The sequence below is a fragment of the Phymastichus coffea genome, unplaced genomic scaffold (genome assembly GCF_024137745.1).
Source record: "Phymastichus coffea isolate CEN01 unplaced genomic scaffold, Cenicafe_Pcof_1.1 PCOF00172, whole genome shotgun sequence".
In the NCBI taxonomy this organism is placed as follows: domain Eukaryota; kingdom Metazoa; phylum Arthropoda; class Insecta; order Hymenoptera; family Eulophidae; genus Phymastichus; species Phymastichus coffea.
This window is the reverse complement of record NW_026706983.1, coordinates 116,414-140,736: the sequence shown is the minus strand read 5'-3', so window position 1 is coordinate 140,736 and position 24,323 is coordinate 116,414. Positions and strand designations below refer to the sequence as shown.

Genomic DNA, 24,323 nt, shown 5'->3' with positions numbered 1-24,323 from the left:
TTGAAAACTATAATTATATAATTTCCTGCTACAATGACACGTTGAAGCGCCAGCGCGCTCGTCCAACAAACTCGCATGTCATTTGATTATAATTTTTCTTTAGTCAACTGTTCGAATGACCTTGACATTTCGCACTAAATTTGATATGAATAACGTTGAGTACAAAGAATGGAAAATGACGTGTGAATGTGTCAATTGAAATCTTTTGAGAGTTTGAATGGTTTCGGAGAAAAAGATCTGTCTCATGATTGCTATTTTCTTACGTTTTGTTTTAATCAAGGAATGCATCTACAATACCATGAAATGATATTCAAAGATTTAGCTACGGTTCAGTGATCACATCAATCAATTCGTTTGTATTTATGTCACTGATCTTTATAAATGTCAGAATATTTCTAGATTTATTCTTATAAATTTGTATCTCATTCTCATTTGCATCACGTAATAAGCAGAAACATCAATAAAGATAAGCGCAAACTTTTGTGCGAATTTTTTGTGACAATTAAATAGCGATCGTAAAGGAGATGGTTGGTCAGATGCTGCTTGCATTCGTATGCGTCGTCGTAAATTTTTTATGGCCCGGGTTCCAAATTGATGCATGGCTGCTTTACCGATTGCAATCTAATGCTTTGGTGCTTTTGATTAATGGGAAGTCCGACCCGCGATTGGAATAGTAGACAATTTAATGAAATGTACTAATGCGATTGCGACAAACATCGTTCGATTGAATCGTATAACACACATTGGGTTATCTCGGGCTTTCGATCTCTCGGTATTCCGAACAAAAGTACCGTTGTTCACATTGAGCTTTTGCGTGCGGTGGCGTCTGTATCTTCTCTAATCTCAATGTTTACTAAAACATTTTTATTTCAAATCCACAGCTGAGCATCTGAGCTAAAAGAAAAATATTTTGTACGGCCAAATTTGTTTCAAAAACAAACTTATTTATTAATATAAAATCTGAATGTAGGTTTCGCTTGTTGTCTAATTTCATGTTTAAATAAATTGCGATTAACAATTAACTAAATACAATCGATTGTTGATACTTCAATAATTTTTCAAATATCTTTTTTACACAAAGATTTATAATTTTATGCAATGCCATACATATGTCAATTACGAAAGGCAGAAAAGATACATTTTCGCTATACCCAACTACGTTTTGTTACGTCCCTCCACATTTTTGCTATAAAGTTAGCTAAGTTCATATCACCAATTTTAGCAACTTCAGCAGCAAGGTTATCGCCTTCCTGATTCTTAGCACAAATAATAGCCATAACCTCGTCATTTGTTCTCGATGCGAGACCGTAAATAAATTCATTGTTAAGCTGTTTAGCCTCTTGAAAATACTGGTCAACGAGTCTTAAAAACATACAAACATCATTATTTGTCGACACTTCCAGTGGTATTTGACAGTTGTCATCGAAAATCATGTAAGTTGCTCCGTAAGTTAGTAAAATTTTCACAATCTCTAAATTGCCGTTCTTAGCTGCTGTGTGCAAGAACGTTCTTCCGTGTTCTCCACGACGATCGATGAAGCGAACAATACTCTTCGAGTCGATCTTCATGAGTACCTCATGAACGATTTCCGGATCGCCGATGTTGATTGCCAAAAAAAGAGCGGTGGTTTCACCGTTGTAATCCCGCGTTTTACCTGAGTCCATGATCAAACGGATCATATTCTTGTTGCCATTTGCAACGGCATAGTACAAAGCCGATCGATAATCCGTGTCATAACATTCAACGGAGGCGCCGAAATCCAGCTGCGACATAACTGTTTCTATGTTGTTGTTCCTTACAGCATCGCAAAGAAACATGGATTCGATGGTTCGTAAAAAATAGTAGAATGCTGCATCTAAACAGTGGAAAATAAGACTGTATAAACACTCGATACAAGTTTTATATTTTTCCGGCAGGTTGTGGTAGTACCTGTTGAATGAAATCAAAGTTTTAGGCAGGACGAGAAAAACAATTTAGTTATAAAATTATCATGAGTATTTTTCGATCGAAGTTTTTTTTCTCGAGGCAAAAGTTCATAAGTAATCGTAAGTACTCGAACGTCGTATTATCAATTCGATCACTGTTTTACAAGCTTCAGAAATTACTGCTCGAACGAAGAAAATGCAGATTGTAGTAAAATCGAAGGTAAATAAACGTACCAATCGTTTATTTCAGCTTTATTGATAAGCTGATCTCTATTGTAACCCAAAAGTTCAAACACCTCCTCCACATTTCTCATTGCCGAGTCGGTTAACGGTTTGTCTTTGCCATTCAAATACCGATACGACAACAGCGCTTCGTGGGATACCTGCAGCATTTTACAGGATATTTTGGCGCTGTTCCACAATTGTTCCGGAAGACCAATTTGAAAGCTTTCGTAATGTATAAGTCTCCTCTTTGCTTCCATACTTTTATCTATTACTCTATGAAACGAGGAAGCTACTATGGACTGATTTGAATGCCAAAAATTCCGAGCATTCCGAACCATCTCGACTAGTGTGTGAAATTTCTTCATGAGAGCCTGATCATCCAATACACGTAAAGTATTCGTCGGGTGAGAAAATCGATGTTCCAGCAAATCAGGCATCATTGCGTGATGACTGTTAAACACGAGCACTTGTGTGAGCGTATGTCCGTCGTTATTCCTACAGTTCATTACCGATAAGAATTCGACGGTATTCAATTTTGCGAGATCTTGGGTAAGTTGCTCATCGCCATTTTTCGCCTTTATAAAAATATTGTCGATCATCTGGAATAATTGTCGAATACCTTCGCTGTTCGCAACGTGGATGGGTTTCTCACCAGCATAGTTTTGAATCTCGTAATCGGCGCCGTACTCCAATAGAGTGGTGATGTCTACATAAAAGTTGTACACAGTGGCAATGTGCAGAGCAGTATTGCCAGTATTGCCACTAACCGTCAGAAATTCAGTCTTCATATTAAGTAACTTTTTGATTTCGTCTCGCTTGATGTTCTCCAGTATTACGCGCACGAAAGCGTGGTCTTTGGATCTGTTTTTCAATGCGAGATGCAGAGCAGTGTAACCGTATTTGTCGATTTTCAGAATATCGGCACCGGTTATTAAGAGATGTTTTACCGCCTCGGACTGAGGTTGATATTGATTTGCCGTTTTGTGAAGAATAGTTTGCCCATATTCATCCTGTACGTTCACGTCAATATTTTTGTTCAGTAACTCTTTTAGCTCCGATGAAGTACCACACTCCATGGTGTACGAGACCTCATCGATCATGTTTTCTATGAATTATATACTCTCAGTAAAATTTTAATTTTGAACGAGACTAAGAAATCATCACTGACAAGTGCTTTCGTATCTACGTACAGTTGAGACTGAACAATGAACGGCTGATCGAAATGCTGTTATCTCCTAGGTTGTGCTTCCATCGCCATCTATTACAAAGTGTATAAACTGTCAAACATTTTTCAGAAAGCAAAAATAAATATTTTTATAACTTTCATGATTTTTATTTCAGTCTTCTGGTAACAGCAATCCCCATAAAGATTACTTTTTTATTTAATGTTATCTATAGTACTTTTTTACTACTGACATAGTTAAAAATTATAAAATATACTATTTACTATTCGTACCTACCATATATAGCAATCATCGATTTAAGAAATTCCTATAAATATAATATAAATACTCATCAAAAACTACATAACTCAGTTTTTAAAACATGAAATTACATACAATGTCATAAATTATCGAAATACATTAACTAAAAGAATTATCAGTCGTTAAGTCATTGTCTTTGTTCAAATGAAAATCTTAGAATATATTTGAATAGTCATTGAAACCGGAATTTTTGAATACTATAATTACTCTTTAGTCTTTTGTATAAGTTTGATTGATGTTAATATGAATACAGCTATATTTTTAGCACCAGCTTTAGCTGCCACAATAGCAAGTGTTTGTCCTTCTTGATTTTTTGTATTAACAACAGCTTTAAAATCATCAGTCTGCATGTCATTCAGCTTGTTAATAAGTTTAACATCAGCTTTCTTAGCATCATCAAAACACTTATCAACAAATTTAAAAAAATCACTGATTTCTTCATTCGCTGACACATCCAATGGTATGCGACCTTCACTATCACAACTACAATAAGTTGCTCCATAACGAAGCAAAACTTTTATAATATTTAAGTTGCCTGACATCGCTGCAGCATGTAAGGCAGTGGTGTTGACTTCCTGTTGGCAATCAATGAAATCAGCTATATCTGCAAGGCTGACATTCTCTAGCAGCAGTTTAATAATTTCGATCTGGTTTTCTTTAGCAGCCAAATAAACTGGTGATATAACTTTGTTTCGAACCACTTGTGCATTATTTTTCAAAAGTAAACTGACGATCGTTAGATTGCCTTTTTCAACAGCATGGCACAAAAATGAACGATTATGTTGGTACTCATAGCAATCATTATTAAGATTTACGACCCTCAGCAGGCTTTGCACTTTTTCAATATTTTCCCCACTTATCGCATGACTTAGTCGTATACTGTCAAGTAATCTCAAAAAAGCATCGATCGATACATTAACTACAGCTTCTATAAGGTGCAGAAATTTACTGTAGCATTCTGCCCATTCTAATGGTGTTTTCTTGTAGCAACTAAAAAATAAAATAAAATTTTTAATAAATTGAGGTTGAAAAGAAAAAGTGATTTAAAAAATATTTCATCATTACTCTGCTTCTGTAGCAATAAAAGGCTGGTCGGGATTTAGGCCCAAAACTTCAAACACGTCCTCGAGAACTTTCATCGCTGGATTAATAGTAACCGATTTTCTTCCTGAAAGGCTACGATACGCTAAAAACACCTGTTGTGCTATTTCCAGAGTGTGACAACTCGTGGTCATGAGATTTGTAGAGTAAATATTGACGTCAATTGGTAATGGTGTGTTACGCCGACGGTACGTTTTAAATATTATCAGAGCATCAACATAATTTTGCCAAATTTCTTGGTACTTGTGAATTAATTCGGCTAATTTCTCAATATTTCTGGCGTTATCGTGACTATAACTGACGTTGAAATCATATTCTGGTATATTCAAGAACGATCGCAACCGCAACATATTGCCTGCTAACTTCCCATAATTTTTTATGAGAATTTCTTGCAACATCGTTCGTCCTTTATTATTTCGACAATTCGTCACCAAATGGAAATAAGCGGTATCACCCATAAGATAGTAGATCAGCTGTTTGTCGCCACTTTTTGCCTTTGAGAAACTCACGCCAACACGTTCCAAATAATCTCGAATATCCTCTTGGCTCGTGACATCGGCTGCTTTTTTATTGTCATTATTTTTAATTTCGAAATTGGCACCGCAGTGTAATAAATATAATACCACATTGAAATTGCCGATCTGAGCGGCCAGGTGTAGCGCTGTATTGCCTCTACCTTTAATCTTCTTGTCAAGCAACTGTCTCAGTTTGTTACGTGCAACATTCATAACAATGCCATCTGTCACTAAGTTCAATTTTCTCGCGACCGCGATATGTAGAGCAGTTTTGCCGTCTTTATTCATTATAAGGACATCGGCACCGATTCGTGTCAGATATGCTGCGATATCGTGCTCTCTATTGTTCGCTGCATGATGAAGGAGAGTGTCTCCATTCTCATCTTGTGCATCAATGTCGATTCCTTGATTGATTAACTGACTTAGGTTTTTTAAATTACCTTCTAATATTGCAATTAAAGCCTCGTTGTTCATGGTACTGATGAATAATAAAGCTAGCAACTCGATCTCTTTCTTCACTTTGGAACGATCGCTTTCAGTGAGCACCTAGTAGCACCCTCAACGCGATCGTTTTGACTTTTGAATAGCTACTTGTCGTTGGCTCAACAGCTGATTGCGCTGCTATCGCCACCTATTGTACTTACTACCATGTATAATGTATTGATACATTTATCGTGAATTTACAAAAAACATTATAAAACACATATATATTTGACATTTTGTGTTTTGGTTTCAACAAAAAATATTTTATCTTACAAATAATAATATTTCTATTAATAATTTCGGGCGAGACCAAGTAAAACAATTGTCAAACAATAAAGTATACAACTATTAAAATAGGTAAAAACATAAATCCGTTCACTTTCTTTGCTTTTATCACGGTTATTTTCTTGACACATTCATTTTTTCTCTTATTTTGCATCTTTAATTATCCTTAACATAATGGTAGCAATGTTTTTTAGTAGCCAAATTACAGGAACATAACCTAACTTATCTCTGAATATTACGTTATTATCTTTCAGTTTTGAATTTTTTTAAGGAATAGCGAATTAATAAATAGCTGAGCTATTTACAAGTAATTCAAACCTGAATCAGAGTAATGTAATTCAGGACATGTCGGTAAGCGTCAATCACCCTGTTTACATAGACCAATCACCTCAACGGCAACAATAGCAAGCGTATTATCTTCAACACTTTTATAATCAACTATAATATTACTATAAAATTGTCATTTTTCATACCTCTGAGTATATAAATTAGTTCAATTACAGTTCCGTTGACGTCATGAAAATATTCATGATCGACCATTTTCAAAAATAACTTCTTCGTTGGTCGACATGTCTAGTGGCATCAAAAACCCGCAGTCAATTGATCTGTATCTCGACGAAATCCAATCGACCTTTTATCGTCGCTTTGTCTAACACTGCGCATTTATACGTATCTGATCGACTGAATGTATTCAGTGGGTTACTGTTATGAGAAAATCGGTACTAAATAATACATCGACACGTATTACGATGATTTATACTCAATCAATTAAATGAATTAAAATAAGTAAGACAATTTGTAGGCATCGAAGACCATAACTAACATTTTCTTAACGACTTACTCAGCAACGATACATATATTGAATATCATTATTATAAAGTTTCATTTTGGATAAACATCATCAACAATGAAGAGAATTGCAAATCGATATTTCATATGAAATACCGCGAATTGATTTTAGCGTATTTGGTACTGTTAATTTAGTTAAGAAACTTTTTAAAATTTGATTTATAAATGTGAACAAACTCTTTAAATGGTCACAGATGGATTGAAAAAATAGTTGAAAAATAGTTGAAATGACATATCTGTTGATATGAAGATATCCTACAAAAATCTTGAAATCATAGATCAAAATGTTAAAAAATTTAATTGTTAGAGAAGCAGCCTATGGTTCTATATATATAGTTAAACTTCTAAGACCTGTTATTAGATTTTAAATGATTGCTAAATTGGCGAATACCACTGTCATTGTATTTTTATTTATCAATTAATATTAACATATAATGAGTATTTCAAAGCACACAATTGTTTTATGTTTGTAGTGTATTTTAGAATTTTCTTTTATTTCGCCAATAATAATTTTGATTTGATTCAAGCATGGAACTGAATACTATTGAATACAAACCGGAAATGAGCGCACGAAGCGCGCTTGACGACACTAGTATATATATATAATTTGCGAACTTGACGTGTACAAAAATTAATATTGAAGGATTCGCGTTACTTTCGGAGATCACGTTTCCGTTTTCAGCGGCATAGATCAGAGCGCCGTTCACTTACGGTTACTCCCAGTCAGGAAGTCACCGTTCTTCAACAAATACCTAACTTTGTACACGTCGCTAATTTTCTCGGCATCGAAGATTTTCACTGTAGAGGCCTCGTTGGAAGAAGATAAAAGAAAGTTCTACAAAACATCCCATGAAGCTTAATAACCAACCAACATATTCCTTAAATTTGAGGGATAAATGTGCACCGAATCAAAGTCCAAAACTTCCAGCGCAGCTCACTGGTGAAGTGAAATCGTTGATATCGGACACGTAACATGTTTAATTCGTGATCAAACTTTTAGGCATCTCTCGATATTCAAATTTGCGGCGTAATCCAAGAGGCTTTTCACTCTCGCCAGACTGTTGGCCTCGGCAGCAAATTGCACAGCAGGATGTGTGTGGCCAGTTGCAAACATTAATAATGTCTGATTTCAACTGGTTTTCCCAAGTAGTAACATATCTGTTTATTTGTAAAAGTACTGATCGCAAATGTTTTTCGATTTCTCGTTGGTTACTCGTTAACAGACATTTGTCAACTACTTAACCAGTCGCTTAATTAGTTTACGTCGTGAACAATTAGTAACTTTATTGCACTACTCAAAATTATGAAAATAATTCTTCAAAATTATCTTCACGTAATTTTTGAAAAGAAAGTATTTCAAATTTTTCAAATAATAATATAATGTCTTCATAGTGTTTGGAAAATCTATATTTACGTATATAGGCATCAATAACTGAAAAATATTTAATTCAAAAATTATAAAATATTATAATTTCAAACGATAAACATAAAGTGGACCTAATTCAGAAAATACACCGCAAGTCCAAATTCTAATATCTGAAAGCGATTGCTCGTATAGCGGCTATCGCCATAAATTCATCGATGCCATAGCTTTGAGTTTATAAATCAATTCGACGGGCAGCCACCTTGGCGTCATGGAAACACTCGTACATTATTTTCAAAAAGGCACTGACCCATTGGTCGGTCAATACATCGAATGTATCAGGTGCAGTAATTCTCGGAGCTTTTTCCGGCTCGTAAAGTCCACTGGCTGCTCGCCGTTGTTATTTGCGATCTCGAAAATTGGGGGACTACAGCGCAAAGTTGAGTGAAGTTGATCGTTAAGATGAAGAGCAGCGGTTTTGGTATCGTCTTAATCCTCGCGTCGAGTAACTTGTCGTTGTTTTGCCGAACAGCGCGGTTTTTTTTATTGTTGTTGGTTAACGAAACGTTGGCCCTGATTACAAAGCTTAATTTTTTAACTTTCGCCGAGATTTTGTTGTCTTTTTATTTCATCGATGCACGCGTATCCTCGAATAACGATTTTTTGTAAGATTCAATAAAAATCATACGACGTCATAATGAAAAATATTCATTTCAATACTTTCAAGTACAGTACAACCGTCGTCTGATAATATTCATTAGATAAAAATTGTTTTATTTATTACAAAGTCAACCGCAAAGTTAAACAAGTAATCGTAGAAATAAGTGGCCGATCGGTAACCGCAAACTGCGGCGTGTAGTCACACACGAACGGTGGAATGGCCGTCAATCGAGTTTGTGGTACACGTTTACTTGCTTTCGTCCCATTATCTCCTCCATCCTCTTGGTGACAACGTGGACGAGTTTGGCGGCCTGGGCCTTGGCGGCCACCTCGGCCAGCGTCTCGGCCTTCTCGCCCCTCGCATTCGTGACGGCCTTGAAGTCCCGCTCCTCCATGGCCTCGAGCTTGGGGGCGAGCTCGTCGCCGTCGGCCGCCCGCGCGACGCGGAAGCACTCGTCGACGAGGCGCAAAAAGTCGCCGACTCGGGGCTCGGTCGCCAGGTCCAGCGGCGCGCGGCCCCGGGCGTCGACCAGCGCGTAGGTGGCGCCGTAGGCCAGCAAGGTCTTGACGATGTCCAGGTGGCCCTCCTTCGCGGCCACGTGCAGCGCCGTCCAGCCGTGCTCGTCCGCGCGCCAGTCGACGAAGTCGGGCAGCTCGAACGGCACCACGTCGTCCAGCAGCAGCTCGACGATGGCCGCGTGACCCCCGGCCGCGGCCAGGTAGACCGGCGAGAGCGCGCCGCCGCGCGCCGCCCGGCCGGTCGACTCGAGCAGCATGCGCACGATCCGCTCGTTGCCGCTGCGCGCCGCGTAGCACAGGGGCGTCATGCGCTCGGCGTCCACGCCGTTGTTGAACACCGCCAGCCCGATCAGCTGCTCGACCTTCTCGGCGTCCCCGCGGCGCGCCGCGTCCATGCTCTGTATGCCGTAGATGCAGCCCAGAAACAAGTCGACGGCCGCGTCGACCAGGCCCTCCACGAGCGTGACCAGCGACGCGGGGTCCTCGCGCAGCCTGGCGGGCAGCCGCTCGGCGTCGTCGGCGAGCGGGCGCTCCGGGTCGAAGCCCAGGGCCTCGATGGCCTCCTCGAGGGTCCTCATCGGCGGGTCGGCCGGGAGCGGCCCGCGGCCGCCCTCGAACCGGCGGTAGGCCAGCAGCACGGCCTGCGCGCCCGCGAGCGCCCGGCAGCCCAGCTCGCAGGCGGCCCTCGAGCTGGCGGCGTCGCCCAGCCGGCGGGCGAGCGCGCGCATGGCCTCGCGCTGCGCCGGCCACGAGTCGCGGAACCGCCGGGCTGCCTCGGCCAGCCCGTCCAGCTCGGCGAGGCGCGCCGGCTCGCGGAGGGGCTCGCGCTCGCGGCCGGGCGTGCGGCTGACGCGCGCCCACAGCAGGTTGTTGGCCAGCCGGTAGTACCCGTGGAGCAGCAGCACCTGCGCGAGTGCCTGGCCCTCGGCGCTCCTGCAACCCGTGGCCGCGCTCAGGTCGCGCGGCTCGCACTCGAAGAGGTCGTCGGCCAGCGTGGCGTCGCCCCTGCGCGCCTTCGCGAAGCTCCGGTCGACCAGCCGCAGCAGGGCGCGCAGCGGCCCGCCGCGCGCCACGTCGGCCGGCCGCTCGCCCGCGTCGTTGGCCAGTTCGTAGTTGGCGCCGTGCTCCAGCAGCAGCGACGCGTGCGCGCGGCGGCCGCTCCGGGCGGCGACGTGCAGCGCCGCGGTGCCCGTGGCCGTGGTCCTCGCGTCGAGCAGCCGGCGCAGCTGGGCGCGCGCGACCCCCTCGAGCAGCGCCCGCGCCGTGGCCTCGTCGCCCCGCGCCGTGGCGATGTGCAGCGGCGTGTTGCCCTTGTCGCTGCTGGCCAGCGCGTCCGCGCCGCTCGCCAGCAGGCAGCGCACCGCCTCGCGCCGGCCGGCGTTGACCGCGTGGTGCAGCAGCGTTCGCCCGTGGTCGTCTCGCGCGTCGACGTCGACGCCGTGGTGCCCGAGCCGCCGCTCCAGCCGCTCCAGGTCGCCGGTCTTGGCCGCGATCAGCGCCTCCTCGTCCATGTGCTCGCGCCCGTCCGCTCTCATCGTCTGCTCGACTGAGGCGACTCCGCGGCGACCACCTCCGCGACCGCCGCGTGCCGCGTGCCGCGTGCGTCGTCTGCAACGCAGTTGCCGCGCCAGTCACCGGTGACTCGCCACTTTGACTTTTTTTCCTTCGCGTGACTAGTGGCATCTGTCGCGGGAATTATGAATCGCGTAGTACCGAACGTAGAGATAGTGTGTCATGTAACATCTCATGAGTGCATCTTTTGGCAAGAATTGTAGGTGCTGTGATAAGCAATAAAATTCAGTTGCAATGAAAATTAATTTATGATGTTTCTTTTGTTAGAAACCAAAATATTTATCCATTACATTTTATCTTCGTTTCTAGCCCTTTCAACATTTTTTAAATCGTCAATCTACTTAATGGTTTTTAAAAAACTAGGTAATATAAAGTTAGTCTAACTATTGGAAACGCGACATAAGTAGACTATTTGACTCACCTACAATTGTTTATTGACGTTTTGAACTAACAAATTTCGGACTGATGGATAAATGTTATGCACTGCTTTTCGTTATAATTTTTTCCATAGCATTAATTATATTGGCACAATCAATTCTTTAAAACTAAATTTATTTTTATTTAAAAATTAAATTTTTAAAAAAATTTTTTTTAATTTATTTAAAAATTAATTTTTATTTAAAAATTAATTATATTTTTGTTTAAAAATTAAATTAACATTTACATTAATTTAAGTTGACATTAAAAACAATTAATTTCTTTTGTAATTTGCTTGAATAATTTTTATTAACAATTGCAAAAGACAAAAACAAATGTGAATATTTTTTTCTTATTATATTACCCCCGTTTACGATAATTACTTTGACTCTATCTTATCCAGTTTTAGGCTAGCTCTTTATGAATTAACATGATTAGATGGAATGGCAACTCGAATTCGTTTAATTTGATAAAATCTTACATCGACGTAATAAATCAAAAAAATCACGTGCAATTCTGATTATATTCAGTTTAGAATACAAATTATAATTAAAAAAATAAGATCTTCGAAAATTACATTTTGATATAATAAATTATTTAATTTAAATTCAAATTTGATCGCTCTATCGGCGTGAAAAGCGTGGCGAACAAAATCTTTTTGAAAAATTCAGCTGTTATGCAAACGTTAACTTCATGAAGCCTGTAGTTGAGGTTTTTGCACTTATAACAAACAAAAATTATAGTTTATTTGGACTACTTCAAGATGGAAAAAGATTCACGACGGTAAATATACTGGAACAATTTTTGGCGATTCAGAAATCTTGGAAAAATTCATTGGTGGCCTTAACATAGCTAGCATAGAGCATAGCAGTGTTTTCGTGAGCAATAATAACGATGGGAGAAATTTGTAATCATAAACATGTTTAAGCCAAATAAAAAAAAAAAAACATCTATCTGACACGATGTCGTGCGCGAAGCTCAGCCCGTCGCGTTGCTGCGTCGAAGCGTCCGTTTGATAGCCGGCGTTTCTCCAACAGCCACAGGTGATCGGCATGGAGTCGCTATACTGAGTCCCGATTTTGGATGTCGGCAATTCTAACAGCAGCGTACGTTTATTTCGAGTTTGCCACTGACTAGTGCTGGGAGCAGCTTGGAGTGTCCCACGCAGTCTCGATCGGCAACGATTTGCCCGTCGTCCCTATAGGCAAATATCGGCAAGTGAGCGAGTGGCATAGGTGTCGAAAGCGAAATTTCCTAATACGGACTTATCCAGCGCACTGCTTCGCTGGCAGACGAACTCCGCGAGGCATTAGACCATGTTAACGCAATTATCAATGTAAAAGATCGGACGTTTATCGGGCAGCTCGTGCTTTTCAGAGAGACTTTTCAGCGAGTCTCGCATTGACGTTCAACCTCGAATAACTCTCGTAGTATTATTTTCAATTGTCAAAGTGTCAATCACACTATCCGTCTAACGCGATTTGTCCGCGCTCTTTTTCATTTCAAACGCGCTTTGCTGCGTCAATGAAATATACTCCGACTTTGACAGTCGAAGCGAGACTAACTTGAAGTCTATTGTGTACACAAGGCAACAAACATATAAGCATCGCTCTATAGATTATATTATGCATTTACAATGTAGTGCCACGTTGCTAAATGTTAGTGCATTGAGCAACGTTATACACGAATGCATTCTAGACATTGCAGATAGCCATCTGAAGAGACATTATGAGAAGACAAGTGACACTACGAGTCTGTCGAAAATTTCGCTAAGGATTTATTTTTACATTGAATTGTTAAATATTAAACAGGTATCATTTTACACGAGCAATTTTTTTTTACCTTGTTTTGTACAAAAAAATTAGATAATATAATACGTGAGTTAATTTTCATTCTATACAATGATCATTCTAGACGATCTCTTTTATTTATCTCATGTTTTTCTGAACGTGACCCTATTTATATTCTACATGATCAGTTCATATTCTAAACGTGTATATTATTTTTTCATAACTTTACTTAAAAATTACTTAAAAATCTACATATAAAATATCAACATTTTGCAACTTGGAATATTTTGTACATATTATACATACAATTGGAAAAATTCGATCAAACTCGAATTGCCAAGGAAAAGATCGTTCAACGATCTCCCTACACCTACCTGCCATTTAAAATGGGTCCAAAGCTTACACTCGCAAGACTGCCGTGATTACGTTCTCAATCAACTCTGCTAAATGGTATCCGTTTCATCTCTCGAATTCACTCCATCGTTCCATCTTTATGTACATGTATAAATTGTTGTTATATTTGAAAGTTTATTTCATTTTGTACACGTCTTCCTAAAATAAAAAAAAATAAAATTAAAATTAAAAAAATAAAAGCTATTAAATTTATTAATTATTTCCTCAAATAAACAATTGTTTTTATTTATCAGAACTGATGGGGATTACCAATAAAAGAATTTAGAATATGTAATCAAAGATACCAACCAATCTCCTTGTGTCTTGAAAATTACAGCCAATCTAGACTACCATTAGTACATTGGGTTGGAGAGACCCAACCTGATTGGCTTACCTGGAGTGTTTTGATTGGTAGCGCCGATCCGACCCTTCCACTATCCCCTCTCCCTGTATCAGGTATGTATAAAAGGCCCTGTTCCGTAGCGAGCCGACACAGTGCTCTGACGATTGCTTCGAGAGCACTACCTAAATCCAAAGGATCTTCAGTAATTCTTTCCAATTATCCTCACATTTTCTTTCTTTTATTATTATTTCGTTCCTTTTATATTTATTTAATTTTTTTTCTACAAGCCAACAACATGGCTGACAATAGACTTAAAAGCGTTGTAGTTGTTCCTCCCCATTCTACTCTTTTAGTAAAGAAACAATCATCACAGACATCATCCAGTCCCCCAAATTCTCCTAAACCCGCATCCGCATCTTACGACACCATTATTGCCTCTCAACAAAATGACCTTGGAATTATATTTCACGTAAGTCAAACTTTGATCACGGAATTCGACAATATACTCTCATCCACATCCAATCAGTAAAATATGAAAAAAGATACAATGGCTGACCCTCAACATAATTCATTTTTTATTAATTTTTTTACTCGATTTCCTGCTACTTTCAATAATTAACACTTTCCATACATTATTAATTACGTTATCAGCTTTTAAAAATTATAACATTCTCGAAAAATTCCTACGTTCAAGATTAAATAATTCATATTATCGATTTCAACACAATAAACTTTTGACTGATCATCATTCATATGATTCAAAGCTTCTTCTCAAAAAATATATATTAATCACTCATTTTTCTTAATTAAATTTCACTTTTTGCTCATTTCGTTAATTTTATCAGGCCTATATAGTGTCAATATTTATTTTTATTCACTCAAGTATTATTCAATAGTTTCCATTCAATAAAACTTTCACTCCGAATTTCGCGCACCACCGTAATGTGGCAATGCGTCGTTTATTTCTGAATATCGAATATCTTGCACGGGTAATTGATTTCACACAGAACATCCTATTTCTAAATTATGTCGTAATATATTGTAAGTTTTAAATCAATTATTTTGTTTTCAGATTTATTAATTCACCTCCGTGGTCATTCTATTGACGGACAGACTGCGTAGTGCACGGCCGTCCAGTTGCTTTCGTCGAGCTTGCATGGGTCCAGCGGCCCGTTCGAGTACTTTTCCACCGTGAGCTGGTTGTGATTCTTTTAACTCAGGCGGTACTTCACCGTTGTAGTAAAGTAAATATTGTATATAATTTCATGTAATTTGATAAAATAAATGTTATTTTTAGGCGAACCATTGAACATTTTTAAAACTCGTACCTCTGCGCACGGGTGACATCTGTTATTCTAGATAATAAATTATAAATGGGTAAAACGCAAGATTTAACTGTCTAAAAGTTGGCAATCCATGATACTGTGGCACATTGCAAGTGTAGCATACTGCGCGCGAAGCGGTACACGTACACGCATACTGGTTATGTTCCACCGATTCGCCATTATTCGCGGTCGTTATAGCGTATCTTCGATTTTTTTTACTCGATTTCTTGCTACTTTCAATAATTAACACTTTCCATACATTATTAATTACGTTACCAGGTTTTGAAAATAATAACATTCTAGAAAAATTCCTATATTCAAGATTAAATAAATCATATTATCGATTTCAACAAAATAAACTTTTGACTGATCATCATTCATATGATTCAAAGCTTCTTCTCAAAAAATATATATCAATCACTCATTTTTCTTAATTAAATTTCATTTTTGCTCATTTTGTTTTTTTGATCATTTTTGACGAAAAAATACACGAACATATCTGCAGATTGCTTCAAAATCAATATCTAAATCTAAAGGATTTTCAATATTTCTTTCCAAGTATCCAGAGTTTACTCGAATTTTGTTCCTTTAGTTTTTATTCAGTAATTTTTTTTTACAAGGCAACAACATGGCTAGCCGAGGACATATATGCGTTGTAGTTATTCCTCTACATCCTACTCTTTTATTAAAGAAACAAACATCACAGAAATCATCCAGTCCCCCAAATCTTCAAACCCCGTATCCGCCCCTAGCGACACCACTATTTGCTTTCAACAAAATGACCTTGGAATTAAATGAGAAATAAACAGAACTGTTTAATTTAGGAAATAATTAATAAATTTAATAGATGTTAGGAAGACATGTACAACATGAAATATATCTTTCAAATACATATACATCAAGATGGAATGGTGGAGTAAATTTTAGAGATAAAACGGATACCATTTTGCATATTCGATTCAGACATAACCACGGCAAAACGCAATATCACTTAATTGCATATGATTTTGATTTCGGCAAAAAAGTATGAATCTTCACAGTGAATGTTATTTTTGAATACCGCAGCAATAATCGTTTTCTCACGCCTTTGACAACAAATGATTCGAGAACACTGAAATGACAAAATATCAACGCAAAGCATAATAAGATGTTCTTTCTAAGAAGGATAGTATAAATAACTTAATAATTAACAAAATGTCTGAAAAAATTCTCCAAACATCATATTCCGATTAATCACAACGATATCAAGCGCACGCATACATTGATGTCAATATTTTCTCGCAATTGTTTGATAGTTGTGCATAAGCGTTTGGTCCTTCGAAATACTGTTGTCGTGCAATTTGTCCGAAATCAGAAAAAAAACATTTACCCGTAACAATAATTTCAACGCAATCTACTGTAACGCGGACAATTGGCCTTGAATTTAAAGGAGTTGGCAAAATCTTATCGCTTATTATTTTTATGGTACTGTTGATAAAATACACTTCTATATTGCATTTCGTTACTTGCTTTCCTATAAATAATTGCGTAAAATTCACTTGAAATTATTTCCGCAGTCCTAGATTTCATCTAATACCACGGTAGGATTTTCTCATCGTTCTACATTAACCTACTCATGGGGCTAAATTAAGAAAAACCTATATCCAACAAGAGTAAAAGTTGCTGAGAAATTATCGTGCATCTTTCACGCTATCGGCATCATCGCTCAGAACAGCGAATAGCTGGGAGTAAACATCACTATCGCACTTGGATTTCACAATTGTCGTCAAGTTAAATCCCTCGGTATTACGTGCATTCGCGACTGCCGTCAAATCGTCGCGCTGCAAGCTCTTTAACTCGTTTGCGATCTTCGACGCTTCGCCGGCTTCGGCGATCTCGAACGACTCCTTAACGAGCTTCAAAAATTCCGTAACTTTGGCATCCTTGGTCAACTCTATGCAGCATCTTCCTTTCTTGTCGGTCGCGCAATAGTTCGCCCCGTTTCTCAGCAGGCACTTGACGATGTCCAGACGTCCGGCTTTGGCGGCGAAGTGCACGGCCGTCAAACCCTTCGGCTCGCTTATCTCGTCCACGTAGCCGTCGGCTTTCACGTGTTCCAGCAGCAACTCGACTATTTTCAAATTACCATTCTTCGCAGCCATGTGCAGCGGCGTCTTCTTGTTCTTCTTGGTTACCAGTGTCGCGTCGCACTTCAATTCCAAGAGGGCTTTTACCATATCCTCTTTGTCGTTGTGAACTGCATAATGCAGTGGCGTCCAGCCGTTTGCGTCTTGCTTGTTCAAGTCCAAATTCACCGCTGACGATTTTTCATCCTCGGTCAGGTCGTATTTTCGAGACGTCGGGCCGAGGTACACCGTGCAAATCTTGTTGAGCAGCAGTGCGATCGGCGCACCGATCGTCAGCTTGAGGATGTCCAAGAACGAGTACAATTCGGTTTTCTGGTCGGTGAACAGCTTCCGGTGATACCTGAAACGAGGGAGCGCTCGTTGACGTTCGCAAGCGGACTCGGAGTCCGGCGGCTGGGAGCGTGGAACTCGCGGAAGCGAGGTCGACTCGGGGGCAAAGCACGCGAGGAACGCTCACCTCGCATTCTCGTCGGGCGGCCGCCCGTCGAACTGCAGCACTTCGAGCGTCTCGTCGATCAGCTGGAGATGCTGCTGCTCGTGGGCGTAGAGCTTGGAGACCTCGAGGGCGGTGCCCAGCAGCCCGACGCCGGTCGCGAGCGCGAGCTCGGGCCGCGGGCCGGCGTCCGCCTCGCACATCCTCAGCAGCGCGTTCAGCTGCGCCTTCATGTCGTCGCAGAGCCGAGCCAGCCGGCCGAGGCACATGAGCAGCTCGACCGGCGGCTCGTCCTTCTCCTTGCGGGTGCGCAGCTCGACGACGGCCTCGGCGAGGTCCACGTCGGCGTTGAGCAGCGCGAGCTGCAGGGTGGTGAGCCCGGCGGCGTTCCTGGCGTGCAGCGAGGCGTCCAGCTCGAAGAACGGGTGGGCCTGGAGCCTGGCCCGCAGCGCGGCGTGGCGGCGCTGCTCGGCGAGCCGCGAGTCCAGCTCCACGGCGTGCAGCAGCCGCTCGGTGCGGGGCTCGGCGGCGAGGTCCAGCGGGCGCGCGCCCGCGGCGTCGCGCGCCTCGAAGTCGGCGCCGCAGCTGAGGAGCAGCCAGGCGACGCCGAAGGCGCCGGCGCGCGCGGCCACGTGCAGGGCGCGGGCGCCCTCGGCGCGGCTGCGCGCCTCCAGGAGGTCGCGCAGCTGGCGGCGCGCGGGCCGCCTGAGGAGGGCGCAGGCGCTGGGCTGCGAGTCGAGGCGCGCGGCCAGGTGCAGCGGCGTCTCGCCGTCGTGGCCGCGCACCCGCACCTCGGCGCCGCTGCGCAGCAGGAAGTCCAGCACGTCTGGCCGGTTGTTGTGCACGGCTATGTGCACGTTGGTCCAGCCGCGCTCGTCCCGCGCCTCCACGTCCAGCTGCGACAAGTCCACCGGCCCGTCCATCCTCGACGCGGCTCTGGCTCGAGCGGCCGACTGCGCGCGGGCCTGCCGACGGACTGGATGCCGAGCCGCGCGCGGGAAGGGTGGGGGGAGGGATCATGAGAGGCAGTAATTTTATCTCGTTACGCGCGCGCCTCTGCGCCTAGTTTGCCATCTGGTCGCGGTCGTCGCGTGTGTCACGGCATCGCGCTATTACGTTCCCCGCTATTATGCAACGCCGATGAGATAGGCGCGCGCTCGCCGTGCCACTTTGGTGCGCGCGCGCGCCGCGGTCGAAGGCCTGCTTCGGAACGCTGGGGTCGACTGTTTACCATTTGAACTCTGCTCGGCTCTGCGCACCGTCGTTGGGGATTACTCGCGCGCGAAAACACGAGTGCGCGCGCGGAGCTGCGCATATTTTCCTGCGGTTATTGGGCTGAACGTTACTCTACGGCGAACGCCAACAGATAATCGCTTATCTGTTCAGGCTTCGTTCAGATGGCGCAAGCTCCTCTCTTTGTACTTCAGTCGCAGTCGTGGTAAAGCAAAACAGCGGGGACAGTGTAAAAAATCGCAATTTATTAACTATATACAGAAATTCGTGAACCTGACTTGTATCGGACGGAATGCGAACAGGCGTTCTCTCAAAATTAAAAATCATCTTGTCGTCAATGCACAATTAAGGCAAATAAAAGGACAGTCGTTGGCGAAGTAAATACAAATAAGAAACACAGGTTAATCGCAGGAGTTTGCAGATCTAACGCCATCGGCAAACTCGCAGTCGGTGCGCATGTGAACGTTCGCGTCCCCGCGGAGCCGCCCCTCCTTCCCCGTCGGTTGTCGCGTCGGCAACGAGCGTTGACCTCGCGCGACGCCGAGCGCGCGAGCGTTAACGATCGGCAGCCGAAGGGACCGTAGGGGCGGGGTGCGCCTCGCATTTGTATTTCGCGGCTACAAATGAAATCGCGGGCGAAGGGACGTCGGAGCCGCCGGGATCGGGCTCAGACGATACGCCGGGCGCTCGCCGCCAGGGTTTCGGTGATCTGGTGGTTGTAGGCGTGAATGTCGGCCACCATTTCGTAGAGCGTCGTGGCCGCGCTGGAGAGGCCCTGCTGCTCGAGCACCTGCGGCAGGGTGAAGCCGTCGGCGTTGCGCGTGCTCGTCACGGCGAGCAGCATGTCGCTGCTCTGTAGCTCGCGGATTATCCGGTCGGCGTTGCCCTGGAGCGCCCGGGCGAAGCACTGGTCGGCCACCCGGAAGAGCACGCGCAGGTTCAGGTCGGCCATGTCCTCGGGAGCTTTGCCGTTCTTGTCGCGCAGGCAGTAGGTCGCGCCTGTGCTCATCAGCAGCCTCGCCGGCCAGCTGTGCAGCATCTTGGCGGCCATGTGCAGCGCTGACGCGCCGTCGACGTCCTGGGCGTCGACGTATTCGGGCAGCTTCTCCGCCGGCACGAGGTCCAGGTGCAATTTGATGGTGTCGATGTTGGGCCGCTGCATGGTGTCCGAGGGGTCCGACGGGTACGCCGGGAGCAGGGCGAGGTGCAGCGGCGTCTGCTGCCGCAGGGTGCGCACCGTCACGATGTCGCGGCCCATGCCGAGCTGCAGCAGCTTGACTATCGACCGGATGCCGAGGTAGAGCGCGTGGTGCAGGGCCGTCCAGCCGCGATGGTCCGCCTCGCTGAGGTTCGGCTCGTGGTTCATGCACTTGCCGATGAGCACGTGGTCGCGCCGTTTGACCGCCTCGACCAGCTTGATGGAGCTGACCGCGCGCAGATAGAAGTGCAGGGGCCCGTAGATGCCCATCTTGAGCAGTTGCATGGTGAAGCCGTGCGGCCGGTGGGCCAGCTTCTCCCTCAGGCTGCGGGCAGAGAGACCGGGCGTCACTCGGCGAGCGGCGGGGGCTCGCGGCCGATACCTACTTGTCGATGTTGTCCGTGCCGCCGCCCACCCGGTAGCCCAGGTACTCGAGCACCTCCTCCATGACGGCGAGGTGCCGCTGGCCGGTCATCGGGGGCGTCGTCTGCTGCTTGCTGCTCGCCAGCAGACTGGCGGCGCTGTTGAGCAGGTCCGTCATGCTCTTGTTGAAATCGAGCGTCGCGCACTGGCCCTGCAGATGGAGCACCTCCAGCTTGGTCATGTGGTGCTTCGAGCCATCCACGACCTTCACCAGCTGGTCAAAGTCGTTGGGTGTGGCCCGGCAGCTGACCAGGTGCTGGAGGCGGTGCTCGATGATCCGCCCCATCGTCTCCACCTGGCTGTACTCGATCGCCCACTGCAGCGTCGTGCAGTTCTCCGCGTTGCGCGCGTACATCGCCGCCTCCAGGTACTTGGCGGGGCAGTCGCCCAGCTTGGTGATCAGCTGGTCGGCGTTACCCGCGGCGGTCAGCTGGAAGCTCTCGTGGACGAGGTCCAGCAGGTCCCCGATCTCGGCTCCGCTCAGATCGTCCGTGTCTCTGATGAAAAAGTGGGCGCCGTGTCTCTCGTAGAATCTCAGCATCTCGATCGGTTCGCTCGTGATTTGCTCGGGCTGGCGGCTGCTGGACGACGAACGGCCCGGGGGTGGTCGCGGGGGTCTGTCCGGCGGTCGCAGGGGTGGCACATTGTCGAACAACTCCCTTACGAACAGGGGCCGCTCGTCCGCGGCGGCGGTGCCGACGGACCGCTGATTCTGTCTAGGCTCGCGCTGCTCGTCTCCAGCGGCCGGATCCATGACGACTCCTGGTCGGCGCGATGTCGCGTACTGAGCGGCGCGGCAAAGACTCGACGTCGTGCCGCGCAATGGCTGCCGTCGTCGCCGCCGCCGCCGCCGCCGCCGCCGCTACCGCCGTTGGCGCTCGACCCGCCTGTCGGCCCGGGCCGCGTGCCTACGTGGCGTGCGCGTCGCGGCCAGCGGCCAACCGATTTCTCCGTCGCGACTCGCGCGCCGCCGAGGCCGTCACCGTCGTCCTTGCGCGGGACCACTTTTTCTTTTTTCTCCGCTACTTTGCACGACGGAAGAACGACAATGCGGGCATTCCGATTGAAATGAGAGTTTAATACGCCAAAATCGTCGGTTCGGTTCTACAAATGATTCTGAAAGGTAACAGTTGGTTAACGAATCGTGTCAGACCAGTGTGCACCGGCCACTATCCACGAGATCACGTTTGACACTTCCTGGTGACCACCGTTATCAAGGACCTGATTCAAAGTCAATCCTTGGTCGTTGCGCGCCCCGGTGACGGCCTTAATGGTGTTGCCGCGGCGGCTCGGAATCGATCGAATCATGTCCAGCACCGCGTTGGTGTTTCCCTCTTGCGCCAGGATGAACAGATCGTTGATCAGCCGGAAGAGACGCTGGCCGCTAGGGAAATCGCACTCCTCGGGCAAGCGGTTCGTCCGGTCCCGGACGCAGTAAGTGGCGCCTTTGCTGAGGAGCAGTTCCAGGAGCCACTTTTGCCGCATCCTCGCGGCCATGTGGAGCGCGGTCGAGCCGTCGTTGTATCTCGAGTCCAAGTAGAAGACCAGGCAATCCGGCTCGACTCGTTCGAGGTGTAGCTTTATGGCGGTGAGGACCCTGCGCCGGTGCTCGCTGCCCGCGCGCGACAGCATTCGAGGCGTTATGCGAGCCAGCACCCCGCGCAACGGCGACACGCATCCGCAGAGCGTGGGATCGACGCCTATTCCCAGCAGCAGCTTGGTCATCGAAATGTTCCCGTTGTAGATGGCGTAGTGCAGGGCCGTCCAGTTGCTTTCGTCGAGTTTGTACGGGTCCAGCGGCCCGTTCAAGTACTTCTCCACCGTGGGCAGGTCGTCCACCTTGGCCGCCTCCAGCACTACCGTCGAGCAGACCTCCTTCGCGAAGAGCAGCATGGGCGCGATCACGGAAAAGTTGAACAGTTTCACCGCGAACTTGAGTCCGCGGTGCTTCACCAACTGGAGAATCCTGCAACAACAACCACGCGAGGAGTCGATCGTAGCGGATCGTGGCACACGGCCCCTCGATGCGAACCTCAAGTTGTTCAAGGCCTCCGAGTGGTAGAACTCGAAATACTCGAGCACCTCCTCCACGATGACCAGATTCGGCTGCCCTCTGAAATTACGGTTGCCGTACGATCTGTAGGTCTCCAAAAAGTCGTGGGCGTGTTTCAGCATTTCCCCGATGCGTTCAGCGTAGATTTTGTCGCCCTCGGCTTTGATCGCCAGCTGCCTGTAGTCGTGCTGGCAGCATCGTTGCAGGCGGTTCAGATGCCAGCTCGTTTTCCTCGAGTGCTCCAGCAGCTTGTCGAGCAGGATGTCGACTTCCCAAGACGACTGACTGGCTATGCAGTCGAGAGTAGCCCCCACCCGCCAATGCAGATGCTGCAACACCTCGATCCTATAGTCGATAATCGTGGCTATGATGCTGTGCGCGTGCAGATCCAACGCCTCCTGTAGCGTGGTGTAGCCCCGATGGTTGCGCGCGTACAACACCGCAGACAATTGTTCCAGGTTGAGGTTGCGTCTGAACACTCGCAGCTCGCCGACGAGATTCTCCGGATCACTGAACCTCTGGAAGATCGTGCTGACTAACCCCAGAATATACGTCACGGTCTCGAGGGTGCTTAGATTGTAGGGATTCTGCCTCGCATGGTTCGTCAACGTATAGTCCGCCCCTTGACACAGGCAAAATAGCACGCATTCGATCGAGTTGGCTTGGGCCGCCAGGTGTAGAACCGAGTTGCCGGTGTCGTAAGTCGGGGTATTTATCAGTTCGCGCACTTTGTCACGGGTCAATCGTGTGATTAACGCCTCCATTATTGGCAAATGGCTGAACTTCGCGGCGAGGTGGAGTGGAGTGTAGCCGTCGACGACAGCCGACACGTCGGCGCCGTTCTTCACCAGATTTCTGACCACATCTATCCGATTCTCCCTTACCGCTTTATGCAGCTTGTTCATATCCAGATTTTCGGTCAGTCCGATAAGTCTATCCACTGACTCCATGGTGGATGTAATTCTTGACGTGAGTCAGTACTTCTTGTTCGGTATCTTCCAGTCGCTTATTTTGCAATTTTCCACGCACCTCGCCAGTCTTCCTCGCTGTACTGTGGCAGCGATGTAACTACGACGATACCTTCTCCCACCCTACCACGCATTCTATTACGATCTAGTACCATAGAGGGCATACTAGCGTACTTTGCATGCTTATTGTTCTCATAATTTATTGCTAACTAATGTTAGCAATAAATTGCGAAGAGTAAAAATGACGTCGACGTTAACGTACTTATTATCATGTTTCGGTGTCATTGAACGATCTACATGCAGATAACTATAAAACTTTTCGCCGTGGGAAGGTGAAAAATACCTAACGTAAAATGTGTTATTTCATAATATTTTCATTCTTGTATCCGTTAAATATATTCGAGTTTTGAAAGTATAGCGAAACTTGTCGACGCTACATAAATTAGTGATGCGTATGTTTGAAAAGAAGCAATATCTGGTGGCAATTCTGACGGATCGGAAAGTGACATGACGCATCTTTTCTAAATTGGTTTATGAACGAGATAATCCATGTCAATAATGAGAACGGCTGGCAATTTGAATTCAGAATAAGCATTTGTGTATATACTTGACATTAATAGCGATATAATGATTACTTCTA

General features: G+C 45.3%; 4 protein-coding genes across 4 annotated transcripts; all 4 read right to left on the bottom strand.

The window, feature by feature from the left end:
- Window positions 1–892: 892 nt before the first annotated feature.
- LOC131673348 (putative ankyrin repeat protein RF_0381) lies at window positions 893–3,436 on the bottom strand. The gene is made up of 2 exons (XM_058951269.1): window positions 2,160–3,436; window positions 893–1,929 (listed from the first exon to the last, which is right to left on the bottom strand). Exons 1-2 carry the CDS (start codon window positions 3,248–3,250, stop codon window positions 1,146–1,148), a joined length of 1,875 nt encoding a protein of 624 aa, XP_058807252.1. The 5' UTR covers window positions 3,251–3,436; the 3' UTR covers window positions 893–1,145.
- A 52-nt stretch (window positions 3,437–3,488) lies between these two features.
- On the bottom strand, window positions 3,489–11,032 carry LOC131673323 (ankyrin repeat domain-containing protein 17-like). Its single transcript, XM_058951226.1, has 3 exons — window positions 9,130–11,032; window positions 4,700–5,796; window positions 3,489–4,624 (listed from the first exon to the last, which is right to left on the bottom strand). Exons 1-3 carry the CDS (start codon window positions 10,942–10,944, stop codon window positions 3,838–3,840), a joined length of 3,699 nt encoding a protein of 1,232 aa, XP_058807209.1. The 5' UTR covers window positions 10,945–11,032; the 3' UTR covers window positions 3,489–3,837.
- A 4,952-nt stretch (window positions 11,033–15,984) lies between these two features.
- Window positions 15,985–24,117, bottom strand: LOC131673322 (uncharacterized). Its single transcript, XM_058951225.1, has 6 exons — window positions 22,695–24,117; window positions 21,802–22,628; window positions 20,626–21,424; window positions 19,720–20,564; window positions 17,833–18,784; window positions 15,985–17,715 (listed from the first exon to the last, which is right to left on the bottom strand). Exons 1-6 carry the CDS (start codon window positions 23,663–23,665, stop codon window positions 16,920–16,922), a joined length of 5,190 nt encoding a protein of 1,729 aa, XP_058807208.1. The 5' UTR covers window positions 23,666–24,117; the 3' UTR covers window positions 15,985–16,919.
- On the bottom strand, window positions 19,267–21,790 carry LOC131673350 (uncharacterized). The gene is made up of 2 exons (XM_058951272.1): window positions 20,626–21,790; window positions 19,267–20,564 (listed from the first exon to the last, which is right to left on the bottom strand). The coding sequence occupies exons 1-2, from the start codon at window positions 21,414–21,416 to the stop codon at window positions 19,709–19,711; spliced, it is 1,647 nt and encodes a 548-aa protein (XP_058807255.1). The 5' UTR covers window positions 21,417–21,790; the 3' UTR covers window positions 19,267–19,708.
- Window positions 24,118–24,323: the final 206 nt, after the last annotated feature.